The 25,121-nt window shown below is 40.8% G+C and overlaps 1 protein-coding gene across 3 annotated transcripts; it reads left to right on the top strand.

Annotated features, from left to right (window-relative positions):
* Positions 1-20: 20 nt before the first annotated feature.
* On the top strand, positions 21-21,294 carry anxa5a (annexin A5a). 3 transcript variants are annotated; one of them, XM_079352852.1, is made up of 14 exons: positions 21-96; positions 3,872-3,938; positions 4,069-4,123; positions 6,814-6,898; positions 7,598-7,692; positions 9,986-10,099; positions 12,179-12,269; positions 13,785-13,864; positions 14,182-14,232; positions 15,531-15,624; positions 17,280-17,375; positions 17,583-17,641; positions 18,556-18,678; positions 20,841-21,294. In XM_079352852.1, the coding sequence occupies exons 1-14, from the start codon at positions 36-38 to the stop codon at positions 20,898-20,900; spliced, it is 1,131 nt and encodes a 376-aa protein (XP_079208978.1). In that variant the 5' UTR covers positions 21-35; the 3' UTR covers positions 20,901-21,294. The 3 variants fall into 3 exon arrangements, with proteins under 3 accessions (XP_079208978.1, XP_079208979.1, XP_079208980.1); XM_079352853.1 differs by lacking the exon at positions 21-96 and adding an exon at positions 2,375-2,551 and having other exon boundaries at positions 3,742-3,938; XM_079352854.1 differs by lacking the exons at positions 21-96; positions 4,069-4,123 and having other exon boundaries at positions 3,922-3,938.
* Positions 21,295-25,121: the final 3,827 nt, after the last annotated feature.

The following is a 25,121-nucleotide window of genomic DNA, read 5'->3' as shown; positions in this document are numbered from 1 at the left end:
GTTCAGTTCAGAAGGACAAACAATATGGAGGACGCATGCTACACATCAACAAGACCTGCTTCATCACCATCGGATTCTATAACTACAAATTAGACGGTAAGTCTTACTGAGCAGAATTTTGTTGAAGTTGATGTGAAATTTATCTGGGAGCCAGTGAAGCTGCTGAAGGACAGGAGTGATGTGATTAACAGAGGGGGTTCTGGAGATGGTGCGAGCTGCAGAGTTCTGGACCAGGAGACGTTTATGGATAGACTTGAGAGGGAGACCAAAGAGAAGGGAGTTGCAGGGTGTCGACGAAGATGAGGGTACAGTTGGGAGTGAGGGACGGGCAGAGGCGATTAATGGTCCATATAAAATATGCAGATTGGGTGACATTACTGATGTGAGCTTGGAAAGATAGTGTGCTGTCAAGGATGACATCCAGACTTCTAACCTGAGGGGAGGGAGAGACTATGGAGTGATCAATGGACCGCTGGAAGGGGGGGAACAGGGCTAGACTTATCATGGCAGGGGAACTAAAAGAGGGGAAAGGGTCCTTAACGTATCCACCTGTGACTGCACACCAAAAACACAAAAAGGAGGTTGTGAAGAACATGGTGTTTGTGAACAGAAGTTCATTGTCCAAAGAGAAAGAAGGTCAGGAGTCAAGAAAAAGACCCTGTGATAATGTAATTGACAAATGCTGAATCATGATATGACATTGTGAACTATCCTGCATACCCACTTCCTGTAAACGTTTTTGTCCAGTTTTTTTATGGACAAGGGGAAGGCACCTTGGAGGAGCTTGCAGGAGGGTCTTCCTTAGTGATAATTATTTGTGCGGATATCACTACAACATGTATAGAGACATATCCACAATCTTATGCAAGACTGGGAAGACTGGGAGGCAACAGAGGTGAGAAGTTCAGCTCACTGGGTCATTAAACAGATTTCGTACAAGGAGGCTGCAAAGACAATATAATCTGGTCAGCTCATGCAGACAGAGCACGTGTGAAAGAGGCCAATGGTTACACTGAAACCCTAATGGGAAATTAAACTAGCTTCCAAATAGACTGAAAGTATGACTGTGGCTGTATTTCTCATCTAGGCGTCTCTTCTGTTTTGCAGTAATTCTGTCCGACACTGTAATCCTGCAGGAAGCTGCAGCTCAGCTCGAAGTTCTTTACATCAGAGAAATGGATAGTTACCTGCAAGAAAAAGCTATTATTTTTCTCTGTCAGAGTCTCACAAAAGTGCCTGAAACATTATGATGTGGTGTCTGTGGGTGTTCTCAAAGGATCCACAGGGTCAGGTAATATTTGTTGAAGTGAAGCCATCTGCATTGATAACGCCTGCCCTCAGCGCAAAGGAGAAAAGCAAACAGAGGCGATCAGTGGTGTCTGGGGAGGCCCTTTGATTGATGATAGAGCTTATTGTGTGTCAGTCAGCACCTGACAAATTAAGCTGTCCACAGCTCAGTATAGCAGGATGTCCCTCGGTGCTCCTCTCAGGAATGAATCCTCACAGTGATTCGCATCAGAAACTGACAACCAGGGGCTGATAGTAGAAGATGGAGCGTCAGTCAGCAGTTTGCAGCCTTACTGATTCCTAACACCGAGATACCACCTTATTCCCCATGAAAACAAATTCTGTTTAGAGATTTGATGTAAAAATGTACTTATTAAACATGATAAAACATCATCAAGAGACAGAAATCTGATTCCGATATATGGACTTATATCTTTCTTAGATCTAGGTGTGGCTTGTACAGATGGTTATAGATATACACATTTATTGTGTTGAAAGTTCAATTTCCAACTAAAATACTGTACTTTTATCGTTTTTATTTCGTATCTCATCAGAGCAAAACTTCAACTGAAAAGCAAAGAAGCTTCATGTTTATTAATCATCTTTTCAGAACTTGTTTTCTGGCTTTCTGGGTGCGTGTGTTAGGCTAAATAACTCTGGATGGGAAGCTTCAGAATTCAACCCTTGTCTAGTCGGTTGTTCTCCTCACCTTATTTCTCCATAATGAAATATTTCTGCTCACTCTAACCTCAGGCTCCTGTCAGAAACTTCTCGAATTTCCATTACAATGGATACACAGACTTCTCCACCGGCCCCAACCTTGAAAACTTTCCTGCAATATTTTTGACTCCTTTCAAATGTCCTACCCAGCACGATGAAAAAGTGCATATAACATATTAATGTAAACCTTTATCAAACCCCTCTAGTGTATCAAAGCTACTACATTTCAAACTTTTGGTCTTCGAATACGGTGGAGGGTTTTGCCGAGTGAGAATAGCAAACATTTGAACCAAAGAGATCATCAAGCCTCTGCTTTGTGTACAGAACAATTTTTTCTTAGAATCAAATAAAAATCTTGATCTTCTGGATTTAGGAAAATCAATGTTTGTGGTTTAAATAAATCGAGATTTAATTAGATAGATTTTTTTCATTGGCTTCTTCTGGTGTCAGTTTGGTGGATGTGAGATGAAACGACGAGCGTCCGTAACTGGATAACCTGAAGGATGGCGTTAACGTCTCCTCACAAGTGCTCGCTTTAATTAAGGTTAGCAGCTGGACCAAGAAAGCAATAATGATATGTGAGCAGCGTCTTGGCGCTTTGCTCTGCTGATCTCACCGCTCCCTTCAGACACAAACATCTCCGGTTTATCTCCTGTTTGCCACAACACGCTTTATTACATGAAGCTTGAATTAATGATGCTTGAAAAACATGCTGTCAAAAGAAATCTAGAGCTTGAAACACAAATGTAAACATCGAGTCCAAAAAGGGGAATCTGCCTCATAAAAAAAAAAGAAAAAAAAAACACGTTGAGGAGCATTTTGCAGGTTAATTATTTTATAAATTAACACTTAAAATGATCTGATGATGGCTTCAGAAGAAGTCAATTCTTGGTTTGATATGTCGTCCAACACAAACAGGCGACTTTGTTATCTGATTATCTGAAGATAGCAAAGCCGGTTTTATCAGTATGACATGATTATAATAAAACACATCTAGAAAAAGAAGGCTGCTTGACATGCAGTGCTGCCATCGCTTACACTGTTTGTTTCAAAGAGGTGCTGCTTGTCAACAGGAGAGGCAAACAACTGTGCTCAGGGGCCCCAGACCATTAGAGGGCCCCAGACCATTAAGGGGGCCCCCAAAGCAGCAACTGAAAATGTGCAAACTTGTGCAAAATGTCCAACGATGGCAGGAAACCTTCCACAGGAGGGGTTCCTGTCTGAATCAACACTGTTTGCAACTCTGGGGCCATGTGATACATTTTCTCAAGAATTATTCAAGATTATTTAAAATCATTTATCACAGAAAACTAAAGTAAGTAATTGTATGGTACATGTCTGCAAAGGACTTCCTAAAAACTAAATTTCATCATTCAAACAGTCAAAAAAATTAAATGTGTCCCAAACGCTTGCCAGCTTTGCATGTCTTCAAAAGAAGGATGCATCAGATTCTCAGTTGTTTATTACAGTTCATTTAAATACTTTATGACCTCTTCTGTCCCTGATGAGTCTAATTTCATTTGTGTATATTTTGGATCATTTCATGAAGTGGATATGATTCAGACAACCTGCAACATCGAGTGAAATGATTGTTATTGTAATATGATGTGTTGGAAACAGAAAGGACAATAACATGAAATAAAAATAAAGATCCCTGTCTATGACATCAGCTCTCTAAATGATGGGGACAGTCACGTTGGGAGACACTTTTAACCCCTCCTCACTTCTCTAAAGGACACACAAAGAAGCTGAAGGCACGAGGTTACGATCTCCTATTTGACTGACAGCGCGTGAAACGTAACACCGCATGTGGATGAGGAAGTGCAGCCTGACAGCTTTCTTTCTCTCCCCTGTGACGGTGCAGCCTCCACAGAAAATAAAGAGCTTCTACCTGAGCTACAGGATCACCTGAGGAGGGAGCGACAGGCTCGGTAAGAATACAGACTCACACCTCTGTCTTTGGATGGATGCTTACACAGTTAATAGCAATTATTTTTGAGTTTTTAGACGGTTGCCTCCTTACCCTGTCACTTAAAAACATGATGTTGTGATCTGTTGCAGTGTCTTTAAGGTAACAACAACAGTTGTCTTTTATCGGGGGAAAAAAAAAAGGATGGTAAGTGTTCCTTTTTTTAATTTAAAAATTAAATATCCTCAAAGAGAGAAAAGTAAATGCTGCGAGACTAAAAAACAACAACTTGAGGACTAATGTGTTGTAGCCAGAGCAGCAGATATAACCGACATGTTTGTGTGATGAAGTGTGACTTGACTCTTCAAAGGTCAGTGCTTTTTCCAGCCACACTGAGACCTGCACTGCATGACCAGTTCTGAACACTAAACAACACACATATCTGTCAGCACAGCCAGGCTCCTGATTTGCATAAATCCCTAGCTACCATTGTTGGGGGTTTTTTTCTACATAATTTGATTGCTTTTTCAATTCATTTAATCCTCACCTAAACTCTGAAGACCTGGTGTGCAGATATTCTGACTTCTAGATGATCCCTTATTCCCCGAAAGCACTCTCTGCAGAGATGCACTCATTAGGAAAACATTAGCACGACTCGCTCGTGCTGTATTCTCACATCGACACTAAAAGAGAGAGAGCGGCTTCATTCGATACCGTTGATTTGATTTGATCCTCCCCAGCTTGTAGAGGGACCTCAGACTGTCTGATGAGGATAAGCTGATTTTAAAGTAAAGTGATGGCAAGAACTCAGTTTCAGCTGATGACGCTGCTCTAATTTGCACCATATTGTATTACCGCGTTTGTGGAAGCTGTAGGTGTCATTGTATCCTCGCTGGGTTACAATTTCATCACGGCACAGTAGGGAGACAATGACTCCCTGATGGTGCTCCGGCTGAATAGAGAAGCACTCCTGTACCTTAATGCGACAGCCTCTTCTTTGAGATTAGCGTCAACATCATCCTGAACAGGTACAGGATGAAGCGGCCTACTTCACATTTCTTGATTAGATAGTGTTAAAAGGAAAACACCTGACTATAGTGAGTCAATAAGAGAAGAGAAGACAACCGTTTCCCCCTTGTCATCATGGTTAACTCAAAGGCTGTAAGCTATGTCCAGACTTGCAAATCTTTCACATTTCTTTAATTTATTTCCGAAGTGGTTTATTTATTTCCCCTGAGATCTCTCTACATACTATTCTGTGTAATGTTGGCACCAGAAATAGTTGCATTTTGGTTGTGGAGGCCATTAGGTTGCCATGTGGAAGGGTTGGCAGTATTGGCGTTGTCACTATCTGAAGCGTGCATGTAGGAGGATGAGTCTGTTGAAGGTGACAATGCTGTTTGAGCTGTGAGAGCCTTGTGGTCAAGTCGGTCATATATAGAAGGTCTGCATGTGGGAATGGTGGGCGGTGAGAACCTTCAAACCTTCCCAAGGTGTTGTGTGACTAATTGGGTGAAACACCAGGGAGGTTCCCACCTGACAACACCCCGCTGATGTCCCGGCTCTACACAGTTGGGTTTTGTGGTCCAATAGGCTCCATGTGGAGGCCGGGCCATGCACTAACTTCACCTGGAGCCTGCATGTATGGTGCTTGGGTCTGAACCTTCACATTACATCACTGCGAGCGAGTGAAGTCAATTACATTAGTTCTGATGCAGCCGTTCATGCTAGCTCTCACCGCCCACCATACCCTCATGCAGAACGTCTATATGTGACCTGCTTAGATTTAAAATAAAGGTATCAGCAATGCCATTGTTTTTGTGTTCTGTGGACCTTTAAATGTTTTTTTCTAACAACTAATGAAAAATCTCCCAATTATTGTGAATATATTTCATATTCACAATGTTCATTCTTTGCTTATTGTTTCCTAGAAGACACAAACTGATTCATATCCCACTTGTAAATATGCATTACACCTCGAGAAAGTACGAGAGTTTCTAAAGAGAAATTGTGCTGACCAACTCAGCGTCAGTTTCTTGAAGCAGAGAGGCTGTGACAGCGATGTGTTCGATCCTCATCTTTCAAGAAAAGGAAGAAGTTGTTCTCATGTTTCTCTGTGTGTGGAAAAAATTGGAACAACAAACAAGATAATAAACAGAAACGATAACTGAGAGGAGAGGGAGACAATATCGTTTCACTTCTCCCACCTGCGCTGGAGTTTGAAACAAGGCAACCGCGCAGATGTTTAATTGCTTTTTCTTCAAATGGCATTTTCCCTGTGAGAACAATCTTCTACATGTCCTGTGAAACACATTTCTTTTAAATTAACATAAAAAGGCAGGTAGACATGATTTCAATTATATCTCCCCCATATGTGCCCTGTGTGGATACTGTGCATGGCCACCTGCTTTATTATAATAGTGCAGCTACATGGATCATTTACAGAAATATCAAGTATCTTTCAGGATTTTATGCTAAAAAAAAAAAAAAAAAAAAGTTCTTAATGTTTCTACTGAAGTTGTTTTGTTCTTTCGCCCCTCCTTCTGGGCTCTTCACTATTCAAACTAAATCATCAATTTCCAGGCAGAAGAGAGGGTCTCTGCAGACACCGCCACCAGCACACCATGTACGGAGGCCCATAAGTGAAGCTCGAGTGCCGCAAGGACACAGTCAAAGTCCAATTATTTGTATAACGCCAATTTAGAACTAAAAAAATAAAAAAAAGAGCATATGTGCTAATGTGCAGGAAAGATTAATCCTTTGTAATACTCACGTTCCTGTTGCTGGGGTCGGAGCAGTCCGCACAGGAATGAGGACGGCAGGAGTTGAGAGACGACACAGGACATGACATCAGTGTTTTTTTTTAACTGTAATTTGTGTTATCTGTATTCTAACAGGAGCACAGGGGCAGCGTGAGACCTTTCGTCAACTTCAACGCCAAACATGATGCTGAAATCCTTCATAAAGCCATGAAAGGAATCGGTAAGAAACAGTGTTTCCCAAACTTACTCATTATATTATCTATATCGAATTCTGTTTGTGTCATTAGGAAAAAAAAAAAGTACAATTAACATTGTTTTAGTATGCTGTTTATTGCAGCTTTTGCTTCTCTCTAAAACCAACAATGACACAGCTGTCAGGGAAGTTTTATTTGTTTTCCATTTGCTGCCCTCAACAATTAGTTGAATCCACCGGTGCATGGAATATAACTTAACTTTGCCTCTGTGTTTGGCCTAATTAGAAAAAAAAAAAAAAGTTTCACCAACTTCAAAATGGGATATTTCTTTTTACATATTCTAAAGACGTGTCAGAGTATTCAGTAATTTCTGCAAGAGCACAACAGTAATGAGCACCTTCTGTACCACCAAAGAGTGACAGTCACTGACTAATAAGGAAGAGGATGGGCTTTAAAAACCTGAAATGGCTAGATGATGTGTACCAACACAAACAATTAGGGTTTTCATACTTCACTCCAGGAGGAGCTGTATGTGTGGACGCAAACACACACATTTTTCAGTCTGACTTCATCCGGAGTTTCTCCTGCCAGACCCCGAAGAGTATTTTTACCGTAGCAAGTCCGAGAGGGCTGATGTGAGAACGCAGCAGGATATTCTCCAGAGACATTACTGTGACATTTTTCGTAAGTTGATTTTAGCCTCCTGTGTTTGATTTCTGGTCCAGGTACGGACGAAGACGCTATCCTCATGCTTCTGGCAGCACGTAGCAACGATCAGCGCCAGCAAATTAAGGCAGCGTACAAAAAGGCCTACGGAAAGGTGAGGCGAGCCGCTGGGAACCAAACACAGAGCTGATGACAGTCGGCTGTCACTGTGATGGACAGATACACAGGTCCTCTTGTCAGACTTTGTGTCCTCCTCGTACAGCAACAACACCTTGATGATACTTATTCCAGTCAGAGTTTTAAGACAGGAAAATATCAGTCAGAGTTTTTTTTTTTTTATTTTTTTTTTTTAAAGTTGTCTCTTATTTTGTCATCCTGATAAAGATAGGGTTGGATTACATGACATTGTATTAGTCCTTCAATGGATTCTCATGCCAGATTACTCAAAAATACTGTGGGTTAAATGTGTACATAACGGAACAGCAAATCAAATGTGAGTGCAATTAAAAATGTAAACAATTTAGGTAAACTTAAGATCAAGGCTGAAAGTTTTTGCATTTAGTTTTTGTTGACAACCAAAAGGAACACCATGGTCAATCTTTCAAGTGGTCTATTCCCTCCATTTTTGTCCAGCTACTCCTACTGGAAAATGTTTTAAAAAGAGATCACAATAAGATCTTTCACAGCTTAACACAACATTCAAATTTTTAAAATCTCATGTTCTGCTCAAGCTGTGCATGATTTACACCCCAAAATAATTATTTATCTTTTACTGAATAACACTGCAGGGTTGGAGATTTTACCTTCATGACATCACAAAGGGCAGTAGCCCCTCCCCCAGGTGGGTGACACTCCCACAGCTAGGTGTTTGTTCTGCCCTCTGAGTCTGCCATCTCACCGTAAACAATAGGACATGGAGCACCGAGTACACCCGAGCCCTTCCAGAGAGGGGGCGTGGCCAGACACAGCTCATTTACATATTTAAAGCTACAGACACAGAAACAGCCTGTTCTGAGCAGGGCTGAAATAGAGGGGTTTATAGACATGATCAAATACAGGATCAGAGTGGATTTACAACAACACACTTCACACTGAGACGCATCTAAAGTGAAAAGGAGGAGAATGTGTTTTTCATGCCATTCAACCATCTAACACCCCAAGATATCTGCCCTTAAGAATCACAGGTAAAGAGAAGACATTTAGCAGAAAGGCTCAACAGTCATTCAAGAAAAATGAGTTACAGAAGAAGAGGTGAAAAGTCTCATTTTTGCTCTTAGCTCTTCATAGCCGAGGCCATTTAACGCTTTTCTGTTCTGTTACACTGTAAGGTTTCTGTATGACCACCTGTGGATTGAAAGCTTTAAAGTAATTTGCTGTGTGTGGGTGACTGGAAAAGAAAATGGTCTGACAAATGTAATTGCTTCCGGGTGTAAAAATAGCGGAAACAGGGAGTAAAAAGAACATCAGAGAAATAAAGGTACAGTTTCTTTAATGTCTTTGGAGATTGAAGAGTTTTATGTGCACAGAAAGGAGCCCAGTCTCGCCTCTTGTTCATCTTGCTGCATTATATGACATAAAATACAAAGATGGCCTTCAGCTGCTCGTTTCCAATAAAATCTGGAAGGAGAACTGGTGCCAAGTCGTAAAGACAAAATCGAATATTTTAACAGTGTCGTATCAAATCCCTGAAGAGTTTAAATTCATATTTCTCTGCATATAAACTGTCTTACAGAACTTGCAGTCTGTCATGTCTGCTCCTTTTGACAAACCATTAAAGGGGAATTAATTAGAATGGCTTTTAACAGAAATGCGACTGGCAACAGATCGTTATGTGAATAAAAGAAATGGATTTTGTAATCTAGGGGTTCTCTGCCAAAGGCTCATCGATTGTTGATTAGACAAATTGTCTCTACATTGAAAAGTCACCACCACGAACACACACGCGCACACACACACACACACACACACACACACACACACACACACACACACACAAACACTAAAGGTTTTCATGGATTCAGATTGCGTGCTCATTTATGCCTTAATACATGATTCATTGTAATGGATCAATTAAAATTAAGCCGCCTGTGTTTCATAGAGAATAAACCAAATTATGTATTTTTATAGGCCAAACAGCATTGTCATAGGGTCTATATTCACCTATGGGATTTTTGCATTGGATTTTGGATCATTGCAGAAAAATAAACTCTGTTGCAGACATTTCTAACGCGTAGCTGTTTTGTTCAGCTGGATAATCTCTACACACGAATACCATTTATATGACACTATAGTGATTCTCATAAGCTGTTGACACAAGGAAACATTTCTAAGTAAAGACTACATTTATTTCTGATGTTTCTTATTGTAATTATCATTGTGTTTGTTTCATTTTGAAATGTTGAAAACACATTTTGCTCTCCATTTCATTTGTCACGTTTTCCCCTCAGGATTTAGTCAGCGCGTTGAAATCCGAGCTCGGTGGGCTGTTTGAGAGTCTGATCGTTGCCTTGATGACCCCTCCTGTCTTATATGATGCTTCCCAGCTACACAAGGCTCTCAAGGTAACTAACTTATTAACTAATGGCTTTGTCAGAGTCTCCAGGTTGCAGCTCTCATTTACTATTTAGAATATTTCCTCAAATGATAGAGTCAACAAATACCATCAATCAATCTTTATTTATATAGCATCAATTACCAACAAATGTTATCTCAAGACACAGAGCAGGTAAAAGACCTTATACTCATTGCTATATTATGTTACAAAGGCCCAAAGTTAATCCATCATGTCCTTTAAGAGGCAGATTAATGACGAACAGGCATCTGCTGAAGCTGCGCCGGGTTTGAAAAATGGGATCGGGGAAGATGAGGGGGATAGGGACAACCAGCAGGGAGGGATCCATAACAGCAGGTCCCGCCTCCACCAATGAACCAGAGGAACCTGTGAGACAAGAGAAGTCAGGAGCTCCCAGGAAAATATGTGGTTTATAAATTTCATATAGTATGTGAAGGTTTGCAGAGAGAGAGAGAGAGACTCAAGGGGCCAGTTCCCTCGGCAGTCTAAGCCTATAAAGCTGAACTAGGAGCTGGTCTAGCCATGAGCCTGCTCTTAAAAGTATAGTGTGTGTCTGCCTCCCTCACCCTGATCCAGGTAGAAGACTTTTCTTTTATGGCGCTCACAGTAACTTGTGAATCAAAAAAGGTGATTAGAGCTCCGTTCTAGTTAATCCATGCCAGTGAGCCAGCATGCAAAATAAATGAGCCCCGGCACTGGCCCACATAAATCCCACTCAGCTCTCTCTGTTGATATCAGTTTCACCTGTGAGCCGCATGTCGACATGTCTGCCAGGAAGAAGGAGTATTTAACGTCTATTCGTCATTTACAACTAATCAAACTAAGCTGTGCGCCAACGTATTAGGCATTAAACTTCATTTAGCAAGAGTATTTCAGATTTCCTTTGTTTGTTTGCTTATTGTGAATAGTATTGAAGGAATCATTGTGTTGGTATTCAACAACAATGAAGGTTTGAAAGCATGACAATCTAAATCCTCTTGATTAAAAAAAGAACAAGGACACAATCCACTAATTTGAAGATTAAATGTATTATTTTGTCACAGATTATTCTATTCAGACTTTTTTTGCAAGTGCCTGTCAATGTTTTATGTTGTTGTTGTTTTTTTAAATTTCATTTCCAGAACATAGTGACTCAACACAGGAGAGAATCTATGCTTGTAAAAGCATGATGATTCATACAGTGTGTTATTATGGATGAGTAACTGAAGCTGACAACAACCTTTAAGTCGACGTATTTTGCATTTCTTACACATCTGACGCCTTCGTTTCTACGGTGATGTTTGAGGTGGCTTCAGGATGTTTGGTCACAGCAGACCGGCAATTTTGGAATTTGTCAGATCCAAACCGAAATGAAAGTGTTTTTTTTTTTTCTCCTCTACGTGTCTATCCATTGGACTTTAATGTGGCTCAGATGACGGAGACTGTCGCGGACAATAAAGAGACATAAAATCTGAGCACTGTTGTGCTGTGGGGTGAGAAATATTAGCTAATTTGTTTTTATGGCTCAGATATTCAGAAATGTTTTTGTTTCTCTGTAGACATCGCATACTGCAGCTCTTAATGTCAAACTAAAGGCTCGTAAAGTTTGCCGGAGGAAAATAGGTTCAGCAAACTCGTGATCCTCTAATAAGCTGCAGATGGAAGTTACATTTGGGCTCTCATGTAATCACTTTTACATTTGCTGTACGAGCCTGAAATGAAATGTTCAATCAAAGTGAAGGCAAAGCATTTAGGAGCTGGCCTCGACATTCCCATCACACCTACAGCTCCATTTTAGTTTTGTGCGTCACACGTGTTGTGCTGGAAGGTTAATTACAGCAAAGCCAGCTGAATTATCTTTCATGTATGGCTGAATCCTGCAGCTAATTTGTTGAGTTTATTCTCTAATGTCAGGCCTCTTCAGAGTGTCAACCATTTCTCTTTAACATATTGAAGCTTTTGTCTCCTTACCAACCATGAGATGAATATAATAACAACAGATAAGATTGCTCCGAGGACACGCAGCCTGCCACACAAAGCCATGTTCCCTCATATTGAGTTCACCCACATATTGTTGTTTTGCTCCCAGGGCGCCGGGACTGATGATGATGTGCTGATTGAGATCCTGGCCTCCAGGAGCGGAGAACAGATTAAAGATATCATCAAAGTCTACAAGAAAGGTGACTCGCCCAGCTGTGAAGAAAGAAAGAGAGAAAAGTAGACAAATGTGTTTCCTAGGGAACGTATTGATTTTGTATTTTTTTCTTATGCTTCTTTATGGTTTTAGGTTGACTGATATGGATGTAACAAACTCAAACAATGTTTTTATTTAGTCCCAGACATTAAATAGTTTTATTTTGATTTACAAGAAGAACAAGAGTACAAAAATCTAGCAGCATGCTAACAGTCTGTTTCAGGCTTGTTTTCTGTTTAAGTTGAAAGTTGATAACATTTTAGTCATGGATGTTTTACCAATTGTTGTATTTGGACTTAAAGGTAGGGTTGAAGCGTGAGCTGAGGTCCGATTCTGGACCAACGACGCTCGTGCATGTGAGTGAGGGGCTTTTGAGGGAGTGCAGAGGGGATCGGGTGGTTGCAGACAGAGCACTGAGGGAATGCTTCCTTTCAGCTTTGTGACTTTGGATTTTTGGCTTTCACTATTTTACTTTTCGGAGCCAGAGGTGACGATAGATAGAGAAGGTGGAAAGACTTCACAGGCAGCTCTGTCCTCAAACACATGATACGATACGATGCAAAATGATTTGATACCCGTCATTGTCTCCTTTGGGACATTCTTTGCAAACACTTAACTGACTTCACAGCTCGATAAATAACAAACAACAAATCTCAAGTATTGCATTGAAACCTATCGTATCATTTCATACTTTACCATATCATATGTTTATCTGCAAACTTAAAATCACCTGGAAACGTTGTCTGAGCACAACATGCAGCTGAATATGATTAAACTGCCTTGGTTTTGCAGGTATTATGTCTTAAATCAAAGTGTGGAGCCATGCTGTTTGCAGCCATTCAGTCAGGGGTTTGTAAAGAGTCTCATACTGTATATATAATGATTGAGAAGATGACCACCCTGCAGTCAGGAGTTCAAACACAGCAGTGAGTAAGTCGAACCACTGCGATGTCTCTTTCAATATCTTTGCGTGGGAAGCTCGTCCACCAGGGAAATTAGTTGGTATCATTCATTCATTGTGGGACAGAAAAAAACTAAAGAAACTATAATGGGAGAAACTTGATCATCTCTTTTATTATGTCATATAAAATTATATCTTGCTATTAATTCCAGTTTGTATAAACCTCCCTTCTTTCCCAAGTGGACAATTCACATGATGCATCACGCTGTAACATGAAGGAGTTAACCCTTCTCAACACTCGAATGTATCGCTGCAGGAACATTTATCACAAAGCGGCGTTCAAATTGCAACAAACCTTGGTGGAAAATATGTGAACACAAATGCACCAAGGGGCCAAAGGCAAAGAGGACAGTTTATTTGATCTGGGGGAGAAAGAGAAGGCCAATCTGTCCTTTAGCCCACTAATCAAATCTTTGCTGTCGGAGATCCTCCTGCAGGACGGAGGACATCTCAGGAGGGTCGATGGCAACCATTAGGGATTTTTCCGAACTGGAGGAGATGTAAGCAATCTTCTGTCCCTCCTCTCCTCTTTCTACCCAGAGTTTGGCGGCAAGCTTGAGAAAGATATCTCCGGTGACACCTCAGGGTACTTTCAGAAACTACTGGTGATCCTCCTGCAGGTAGGACGGGGGGTGCTTGTGTTTCCTTACCTGATAATGAGAGCCTCTGGTGATGCCATTACCAAGTCATGAGAGGTTTAGGTGTTGGAGAGAGGAAGGGGAGGGAGTTAGGAAAGCACAATACACTACAATTGGTTTACAGCAGAAATATCATCTGCACAGTTCTGGGACCTTCTGTGGGTAATGTAATCTTCAGGGTTTACTGGGGAGGACGGAGGGGCTCACAGCAGATGTGAGCTCATTGTGTTTCCATCCACACCCTTTCTCTCTGTTTGTCAACCTATACTCTCCAACCTTGCACCTGTCCGTCTGTGAAGGGGAGCAGGGAGGAGGGAGTGGACGAGGCAAAGATCGAGAAAGATGCTAAGGTAAGACACAAGAACACAACACAACCCTGTGGCTTTAATCATCTTCTGTGCGTATCAGACAATTCAGACTATTTAAAGACATCTTTTTAAAAAACGGTACATTTTGATAAGCAAACCGGTACATGTGAAACTCACAAGGAAGATGTTTCTGTTCGACACTTATTGCTTCCTGGTTGCACTACAGCCTGAACTAAATCTGCAAAACACAAAAATGAAATATGGACTCCTTCTTGGCAGAGAGCAGTCAGATAGGATTGTGGACGGAGTTGGAAATCAGTAAGAGAAGGTGGAGAGTGACATGTGATGAAGGAGCCGCCCTGTTGGAGGACTATAGCCTCCTTACATGGGGTTCGTGCACTGGGGCGCACCCCGTCCTTTTGTACTAAAGCAAAAATATTCGTTTTTGTACACGAGTACAGACAGTCCCAAACCTTTGAGAGTGGATCTTCTTGTTTCCTGTAAACCACTTGTGATCAGAGATATTGAACTGTGAATTGGGATCCAATGATAATAAACTGTCTCTCTTAATTTCCAACACAAATCGTATTAGCAGTCTCAAATCAGGAAATGCATGAAGCAGGATTCGGGGTTAGCGAGGTCAATTCAGGGGTTAACTCTGGGTTTTCAATCCATCTTACCTGGGTATATCGCCATGGTAACCTACGCTGCACACATAAGCTGCTCCAGAGCAGGTTATGTTGGAGATAAGAGATCAACACATCCAGTTTGGGTCATTATCATCAGTTTTAAGGTGAACTAACGACGGGAAGAAAATATAACAAGCCGCAGTTTGCACATTAATGCTCGTTGATCTGCTTGTTGTCACTCCTGCGTATTTTTTGCAACTTTGAGTCTTTGGGAGCCTGCAGTTTTATCTTAAACATATTGTTATTATTCATATAGTGAGTTCGTTTGTTGGATATGAGGATCTGACGGCAGACGCAGATGCTTGTGATAGGTTAAATGACAGTAACTCCGCCCCTTTTATGTGAACGCACTCTTTACCAATCAGGTTAATAACCAGCTTCGTATATGACTGTTAATCTCTTATGTTAGGGTTAGTGAGGCCAGATAAGCCACAGAGACCCGAAGTACAGGCCTCTGAAACACAGATTTATTTTTATCAAACAGCAAAGAACTACTAAGACAAACAAACAAGGTCCTACATCCGCCTCCTTTCATTATTCCTCTCACTGAGAGCTCCTATAAATCACATCCACACAAGGTTACCCCATGTGTGTGTGGGTGTGTGTGTGCGTGCGTGTCTCAGTGTGTGACCGTACAATCTGCCACCACAGGACTTGTACGCCGCTGGGGAGGGAAAGTTTGGCACGGACGAGGAAAAATTCATCACAATCCTTGGCAACAGGAGCGCAGAGCATCTCAGGAAAGGTTAGTGCGTGTGAGTTTGTGTGTGCCAGCATATTTAAATGATGTGATGTATGACTGCTGGATAAGACCTTATCCATTCATGCTTTGCTTTGTGTAAGCTAATGCACACAGCATACCAAATCAAAGGTCGGTTAATACTCAAGCAAATGGTGAAATATGCAGTATGAGCTTCCTATCAGCCCCACATCAATCTGCTGACAAATACTACACAAGAGAAAGAGACAGAAATCATAAGATGAGATAATATGAACTTTATTTTCCCAGTGGCAAATTTGCCTTGGACTTTTTATTAATTCAGGATGAATCTATGTTTCTATCCGTCTTCAGATACGGGACCTGAAGTAAGCAGGTTAGAGAAATAGATCAGTACACCGGAGGGGAAAACAATTCATGGCTCGCCAACGACTTTGCACTCTGTGAAGGTTTCTGCTGTTTGTCCTCGCTCGCTGTTCTTTCATGGCATAACACTTTGAGTTGTGTGTACGTCCCGAGAGAAGGAAGAGCATTCATCACCCTTCAAGGAGAGGTCAGGTTGAAAATGTTCCAGACAAACTTTTTAAAAAACAAAACAAAAAAACACTTTAACGCACAAGGTGAGAGCGTGACATGCAGTCGAGAGAATCCGAGTTTGTTGATGAACAACAACAACAATCAGAAAGCTCAGCGGCAGTCCTCAGGGCAAAAGTTGCTCTCTGGTTGGAGAGGTCGGAGGGGAAGATGGCAACACCTGCGTCGAGTAAACAACAACAAAAAGAAAGAACCCAACTGAACCAACAGCTCACTAAAATATGAAAGGAGATGGACTCAAGAATACAAGTTAGTAAACGTGGGATGAAGCTGAAGTGTAAGAAACGTGATCACTTTTTGATGCATTTTTTTTTTACATTTTTATCGATTTTCATTTTTGCACTTGTGATTTTTCTTCTGCTCTCCTCCTTTGCTGCTCTAACACTGTACATTTCTCCATTTGTGAGATGAATAAAAGGATTATCTTCTCTTATCTCATCTCATCAGCACGACTGAGCGACAAACGATAATAAGACACCTTTGAATCTGCAGGTGTTCTTACTGAAACTAAAGCCCCGGTTCCACCAAGCGATCCGCTTCAGTTTGTTGGTGTTTCCACTGTCAAAATAACCTCTCTATACTGTTCTGTTATTTTGCATACTGATCCGACCCTAAAGGCTGGAAGCGAGACACACTGCAGACCGCCGATTGATTGAAAGAATTGTCGCTTCCCTACAGCGCTAATAAGGGACAAACACAAAACGTGCTGTTTAAATGTTTATCGGCAGAATCATTTCAAGGCTGTTTATGTTTATTTTTAAGGACGTGGGCATCCTTGAATTTCCCTCGGGATCAATAAAGTATCTATCTATCTATCTATCTATCTATCTATCTATCTATCTATCTATCTATCTATCTATCTATCTATCTATCTATCTATCTATCTATCTATCTATCTATCTATCTATCTATCTATCTATCTATCTATCTATCTATCTATCTATCCACACTCGTGCCAATAGATAGATTCTTCTGTATTAGAACAAGCTGCGGTCATCATCTGCAGCCAGATGTGTCTGAAGTAATTTAACGTCCTCTTAAAATAAAAAGTGTTACTGTGTGTGTGTTTTTTTTGTCGTTCTCTACAGTGTTTGATGCGTACAAGAAAATCTCCGGCTCTGATATCGAGGACAGCATTGAAGGAGAGACAACGGGGAATCTGGAGAACTTACTGCTGGCTGTTGGTGAGACCTGTGATTTGTCAGGACAGTGCTTGATTCTTATAATCTCTCGGGTTTTGTTTCTGCATGTAAGAATGAAACAAGGGGGGGGGGGGGGGGGAACAACTCTTGACAGGAGAGATCAATGGCAACACAATGTCAGATGACTTTGACAGGGTTGCAGTTCTGCATGTAAACCTGACAGAGCCTCGTGTTTCTATTCCTCCACAGTGAAATGTGCCAGGAGTGTACCAGCGTTTTTTGCTGAAGGCCTGTATAAATCAATGAGGGTAGGTGTCAGCGTGCCGCGGTATCTCTCCGGAGGTCTCTGTATCTCAACCTGTGTGATGTTTTTTTTGTTTTTTTTCTGTGTTGCTTCAGGGTGTTTTTATCTGGTCTTATCCAAAAACAAGCTTCAAGCATCAAGGAAAACTTTGGTTTCAAACGAGTTTCTAACAGAAGAATATGTTTAATTTAAGTTAAACCTTGAAATGCCCTTGTTGTCCTCCAACCTGCTGCTGCCTTAAAGGCCATCGTGCGTCTTCAAAGAATCTGAAATATCACAAAAAATATTTTCACAATCAGTGTTTTACATTGGTGGATGAATTTCTCCAAACACATAATCCATTTTGACACAGTTTTTATAAATGTATTCTGAAAACCAATTAATACACTTTAAAATGTTTAATCACAATGAGCATCAAGGCTGCATTCATTGTTTGTTTTCTTTGAGTTTGATGAAAAGATGATGTTATGTCATGTGTCTATGGTTAATGTGAGACTGTTGACGTAGCTTAGAGACAGAGTACAAACATCTTCCTCTCCAGCTGGCATTAAGCTTCTGTCTCAAACAAATAGCTAAAAAAAACAAACAATTGATGACGTGACGTTCTCAAGCAGGATTCAAAAGTCTCATAATTTATTTTCATATTACACAGAAACGAGTCCAAAATCTGCCCAGAATAACGAAAAGAGCAACCACAAATTTTGCATTTGAACTTCTTACTCAAAAAAAAGAAGCTAAACGTGGATGCTGTTTTTTTTTTTTTAGAACAGAAATCTGTGAAACATGGCAGGTTCGACTTGTGAGTTTCGGAGAACCCGTTTCCTCTTCCTCGCGTGTGATGTGGGTTCAACCTGGATGAAGAAGTCATTATAAAGACTGTTAACTCCAGCTGTTGATGGGAAGATGTTTGCGTTTCAGCGCGCTGGAACTGATGACGAAACCCTGATGAGGATAATGGTGTCGAGGAGCGAGGTGGACATGTTGGACATCAGAGCCTGCTTCAAGAAGACGTATGGAGTGTCTCTTTACAACACGATCCAGGTACAACGCTCTCCTTCGCGTTGCTGTTTTCTTTCCCCGCTCCTCCATGACATGTACTTGATCCCTCAGAGGACAGAGAGTCAAACTCTGCTCATATTTACCCTTCTAAACAAACTCCTCTCTGCCTCTGCGTGCGTCGAAGCGCTGCAGCTGGGTGTACGTTGGTTACGATGCTTATGCACCATTCATGTCGGCGCCGACCGAGAGGAGATTACTAATTTACTCTAAATGCCTTGTTCAGCTTGATGAGACTGCTTCCCTGCCTTTCACAGCAGCAGGACTGAATTAATCTATTCTCCTGAGGCCAGATGTTCAGGCGGAGTTATTGCCGCCCGCCGAAGGAACCGCCCAATGGCCAATATTAAAAAGAAATGATGAAATAAGGTTAATGAATTTAGTCTACTATAGAAAGGAATAATATATAGCTTTTCTGACATCTTATTCATATTTAATCACTGAGATTATGAAACCCACATTTTTCATTAGAAGGTATTTTCCAACATGACAATATTTTAAAGTTTTATCACTTTTAAAGATCTTTTTCAGAGCTGATATTTTTGAGTTGTCAGTCACAGTTGTAACTTATGTTTTGACTTCTGTCTGCGTACCATTCAAATATCAGACGGCCCTGTTATGGTTGATGATGGCTATTTATGTGGATTATATTACACATTTTATCTGAATTTCTTCACACAAACAACCTGAGTCTTTCTAAATTCTGCTCTTGATTCAAAGAGATCTTTAAAAAAATCCCAGTACTGATCCTAGTTTGAGCAGCTTTCTGCTGCTGGAGCTTATTAGAAACATGCAGAGGCTTTTTAGCTCGGGTACAATCACTTCTATCTGAAGCAGTTCCACTGCCCGCTTCCATCGCTGCAACACCTGTTGACCTGATAACTGCTCTCATATCTGGCAAACCCAGGGGCGTCCAAAACGGCCTTCAAAGCCCCGCCTACCTTCTCTGGTCCAATCAAATCCAGAGCATTCAGGAGCAGAATCTAAAGTTAGAAGGAGGACATACTGGCTGCTGCTTGTTTCCTTCTTGTCTTTTTATAGAGTAAACTGACTTGTTGAGTCTTAGTTGATCATACGAGATTTCCCTTTTGACAGCTTTCGTTTCCTTTCTTTTTTTAACGATGGTGTTTTGGGAATAAATGTTTTGTTTTTGCCACAGGCCGAGTTTTCACAGGAGTTACACAGTGATATTGGCCACCGGGCAAAAATGAAAGTAAAACTGAGTGACAGCGCTGTATTCCAGTCTTTGTTATAAATCCATTATAATGAGACTTTTTTTTTTTTTAAAATTGAAAGCAGTGATGGTGAAGGACTTCTTCTGCTGAGTTGTTTTTGTGCTTCCATGCTGCAGGATGCTGCTGATTAAACATCAAAATCTGAAGTTTCTCCGCCTTTAAAAAGTAACACGTCAGTCATTTGTACACGGAGGTATACAGACATACTCTACATACACATTCGTACCGAGATTTATCGTCAATTAATTTGCAACATCTCGGGATAAGAAGATAAATATGATGAGTTAGTTTCTTGCGATCTTGAGAGAATGACCAAAATAAACGTATCACATATAAATCAGCAATGAGATAATATCTAAAATGTTGATTATACCTCAGTGAAACAGAGATACATTAATCGTGTTTACCGACAGTGGGTCCTCTTAGGGCTTCTGTATATCTTCATGTATTGTTCTCTTGTTGTTCATCCTTTAGATACATATATATACGGCTCCTGCATTCATGGGCTCGTCTGTCTGTTTTTGTTTTTTTTGGAGTCGGCTGAAGGGTGAGAGCGTGGAGATTCATGACACCGCTGCGTTACATTCATTTGGCACATTTTTGGTTTAATAGCGACGGTGACAATACGAGCAGTTTAGTGGGCTCATTCGTCTCGCTCAAGGACAAACTCTCAACACGACATGTGGAGAGGCGGAGCAGCCGATCCGCCCGCCCGCCCGCCGCTTACAACCGCTGAGAAGTGACAGTGTGACATACACGTGTCATTAGAAGAATACCAAACACAAGTAGGAGGTTTGGAGGGAAGAGACAAACGTTCACCTGATCCACTGAAAGCTTAATGTGTATTTATTTCTGAATCGATTCATCATGTGAACAGGAACCCTCTGATTGTTTTCTGTTGTTTCTGTGCAGGAGGACACAGGTGGAGACTACCAGAAGGCTCTGCTCTACCTCTGTGGCGGGAATGATTAATGTTTTTCATGATGTGTTCAGCAGCGCAGAGTGTTGGTCGGAGACAAAGCATCACGTGGCACGAGGTCATCGATCCAGAGTTGCTGATTCTTTCTGCCTTTAACTTGCTCTTTGATTAGATTAGTGTGAAGTACTCACCTGCCGCTTTGACTTATCGTAATAGGAGTAAAAAGCAGTTGGAGTGTGTCCACTTTGAATTAATTTTAAATCTCTAACACAGCTTAGTTTAGTTTATTGTTCAGTTTGTCGGGGAGCGTGTGCAAACTGTGCTCTCAATTAATAAGAGATGCATTTAGCTGATTAACTAGACTCCATCTGTCGTCCCTTGTAATGAGTGCAGGTTGGCTTTATGTTGATGTTTGCTTTGTTGGAAATAATTAAAAACATGCTGATGAAAAAAACTTTGTCATCATTTTAACAGTTCTGCTTCTGTCTTGTTAATCGGTTTTTTTTCCAAGACAATGCTAACCGTTGTTTTTAGAGCTCACAGCACGTCTTAAATGCAACTTAGAAAATACAATACTGCTGCTGAATTATTGAAGCCGACATGTCCACAGCACCACAGCTCTCATTAATTACACATGAACTGCTGATCCAGACTTGGATTGCAGTGCAGCTGTCACTTGTTAATAAGCAATGGGACACTATTAGACATTTGTTGACTCACATAAAGACATTCAGCGCCTCTGTGTCTCTCTGCATGACGCAGCCTGCTGTCAAACAAACGGCCTCTTTAGATCAATAGATTGTTTTTTTTTTTACCACCGGGTGGCAGCAGAGTCTGAAATCAGCTGAATGTTTTCCCACATTGCTTTCATTTAATGAGACACTTACAACATCAAGCATCTAACTATCACGCTTCAAAATGTACTCAGACTCCCTCTTTCCCTTCCTTATAGCTTTTACACAGTCCAAAATCCTTGAATTTTGTATACATACAGAATTTATAGCAGAAAATTCAAGTAACCACGGTGGCTGGGAAGTGCAAAGCAAAATTACAAACTTACATTTTGAAAAACATTTTTAAAACAAAAGTATAAAACTAAAAAACGTTGACTAAGGACAAAACACATTAACAAGATATGAAACACTGTAAGCGCTGAGACAAATTTAGAAGTGGCAGAAAATGCTGCGCACGTTTGTCCTCGTCTTGAGCTGCATTGTTGTTAGCAGGCTAATGTTAGCTAATGTTAGCTCTCTTTAGTTTACTTGTTTGCATGTAAATTTATACAGAATGACCAAGTTATAGAAACGCTTAAATAACTGAGTGAGTACAGCGTGTACTTGACCTAAACAGCTTTAATATGCAAGACGAGGAACCATCTGAACAGCTAGCAGGACTCACAGCGTCATGCTTATTGTCGACACAAGAATAGTTTTTTGAATCCATCAGTGTATCTCTTGAGGACCTGAACATAAAGACATTTCATGTTTAAGTTGTTAAATTTTATTTTTTCTGCTGCTCTTCTATATTTATTTTATTCTCTTAACTACAAACAGGATAAACTACTTTCAACATCAAGCGTATTTAGTCTCTTTTTTGTTCTCAGTTTATAATGTCTGTGTTTGTCGGGTTCAACCGTTTTTTCATTTCTTTAAGCCCAGCGCTTCAATTTTAATCCTAAAAACTGAGACAGAGGTTTCAAATCATCCTCGGCCAGAATCCTGCATGCATGGAATATTTTACATAATGTGTCCCTGTTAATTAAACATTTTACATTTGAATTCTAAGCATGTCTCAGAGATAAATAAAAAGAGGAGCTTGGTTGCATGAATGTATCCTAAGAGTCCCAAAGACGTAAGCCAAATATCTGCGAGAAAACACACCCTGCAGTGAGTGTTCAAAAACACGTGTTTGTGGTTCACGAGCCTCTCGTCATGTTCGTTCACACTTCTGTCTGCCAGACGATCTGGTATGTGTTCAAACACCACCTCGAGGTTCATGTTGGGAAAAATGTTGTCATGTATTGGCATGCTTTCCTCTTAGGCTCATGTTCTCTTCGCAGACATATTTCACTGAAATTCATTCTTAAATGACTTTCAAATCGACGTGACCTTCACTCGGTAGTTACAGTCATTCAGGTGATGAGACATGGGAGCTGTCTGAGATTTTTATTATAGTTTTGCTCTATCTGGTAGGCCTATTGTTTTTTTTCAGGCACAAAACACGTAAGAGTAATTTATTTTTAAACGTACAATATGTCAAACTTTATGACAACATATGGTGTTGTTGTTGGTTTTTTTGAGTACTTTACACTTCCTCAAATATTTCCGACACTTATCAAAACCTGAGAAATCCGAAGTTCTCTAGTTGTTGATGTGACACATGGTTGCCGTGGAAACACTGGCATTAGGCGACATTAGGAACCCCCTCAAATATTCAACCACTCATCAAAGAGAATTCTCCCCCCGGGAGCCTGTAAGAGATGCTAATTGGAAATTGATTTTTGTTTGACTCTTGATCCAAATGCGACTGGACTGGTTGAAGATCTTCACGACCTTTCTCCTCTCCTGCTTCAGTTTCAAAATAACTGGTGGACAAACGAGGTCAACGACTCAGCGAGTGACTCTCTGAAAAAAATGAGGAAGCATTGGAAGAGTAAGTAAGTAAAACTTTATTTTTATATAGCATTTTGAAATCACTGTGTTACAAAGTGCTTCACAAGTAGAAGACTGCTTTATGTGCAGCTTTCCCTGCGGTTAATATTACAGGCTGCTGTTGACTGCTGATAGCAGCCCTTTAGATTAAAGGTGCTAAATCTGCTGAGCCAAGGCTTTCAGGTTTTAATGCTGATGCATACTTGGACACGTTTCAGTAATTCTTTAATAAGGATGTTAATGAGGTGGAAGTCCAGTTTAATAAATGCTTAATGAGATCTATAGAAGGCCCTAAAACTCTTTAATTCAACCCCAAAAGATCCTGAAAAAAAGGTTATAGTTTGATACCAAAACTTTATATCTAAGTTTCTCTTTTCATTCGTTATGTTTGCAAAAGGTAAAAAAAAACCGCACTCTTGGTTCATTTCCCCGACAGTATCTCCTCAGTTTGTGTTGCCTCTGTTTTTAAATAAATGACTCGGTGCTTTATGCTCATAAATCACCAGCTCCTTCCTGGACGCTCATTTCCACTGCAGACAGATGGCGTAAACGAGCCTCCACCGTCACTTTTCATTCTCAAATAAAACATAAACGATGAGGATATATTATCTGTCCACAGTGTAGCATGGTTACATAACTTCCATGTGAGGGTCAGAGTGCATGGCTGCTGCATGGTTTCTTGGCTGCACCACTTATCAGTCTGATTTACAGCTAACAATGTAATATTTGTGATCTTTTATTAAACCCCTTCAGTTCTATGCAACTCCACCAAAGCTCTTTATCAAACAAATTCCCATTCAGTAAGCTTACAAAGGCTTTAATACGAGCATGAAAGCCTTGTTGTACACACACACACACACGCTACACCAAATCTGCCTGCTTTCAGTTTGACCAGGGCCCTCATTTGTCAGCCAATCAGGAGCGAAAGGCAGTCAGGCCACCTGTAAATCCAGAGTCCACCCAGGCAGGTTTGGCTCGTAAGAAGGCATGAAACAATTCTAGCTGCATGGAGAGCAAGAAAACGATCAGTTCATTCTGCAGGAACAGAGAGTCACTGACACTGTTGATCCAGCTAATTCTCCTCTACGTTCATGGGTGACACCTTAGCAGTGGGCAGAGCTGTTTCATAACCAGCTTTTGAAAAAAGTGCCACACGGTTCAACAATTTCTGACTGCACCTCTGAACTTCCTTTAGGCAACGATGACAGCAGACTATCGTCGTTGTCATCAACATCATTAAGGTCGTAGGTGTTCATAAAGAGCTGGGTCAAAGGGACTCTGCAGATTGAATGGAGTTTGGAAGTTTGTTGTGAAGGTTGGATCAGGCGCCTTTCATTGGCAGAGCGGGAGTGCATACTTGCACGAGAGAGCAGCAGAGTTTTAATTTGAACTCCAGGCAACAAGAAAATGATCAGCTTTAATTAAAAAAGTAAAACTTCTGTCATTTGTTTCAGATCCAGCAAAGTATCTCAACTCAAAACGTCAATAGCTGTAGGTGTTTTATTTGTTGTGATTGTTGTCTCAAAGAGCTGCACCTGCATCATTTCTTCAAATATAATGAAGACTGTGTTTTTTTTTTATTGAGCTGAACACGGGGCCCAAGATGCCCTCTGCTTCCAGGAA

Source organism: Symphodus melops (assembly GCF_947650265.1).
Source record: "Symphodus melops genome assembly, chromosome: 9".
Classification (NCBI taxonomy): Eukaryota; Metazoa; Chordata; class Actinopteri; order Labriformes; family Labridae; genus Symphodus; species Symphodus melops.
Note: the sequence above shows the minus strand (reverse complement) of the source record. Positions and strands in the feature narration are given on the sequence as shown.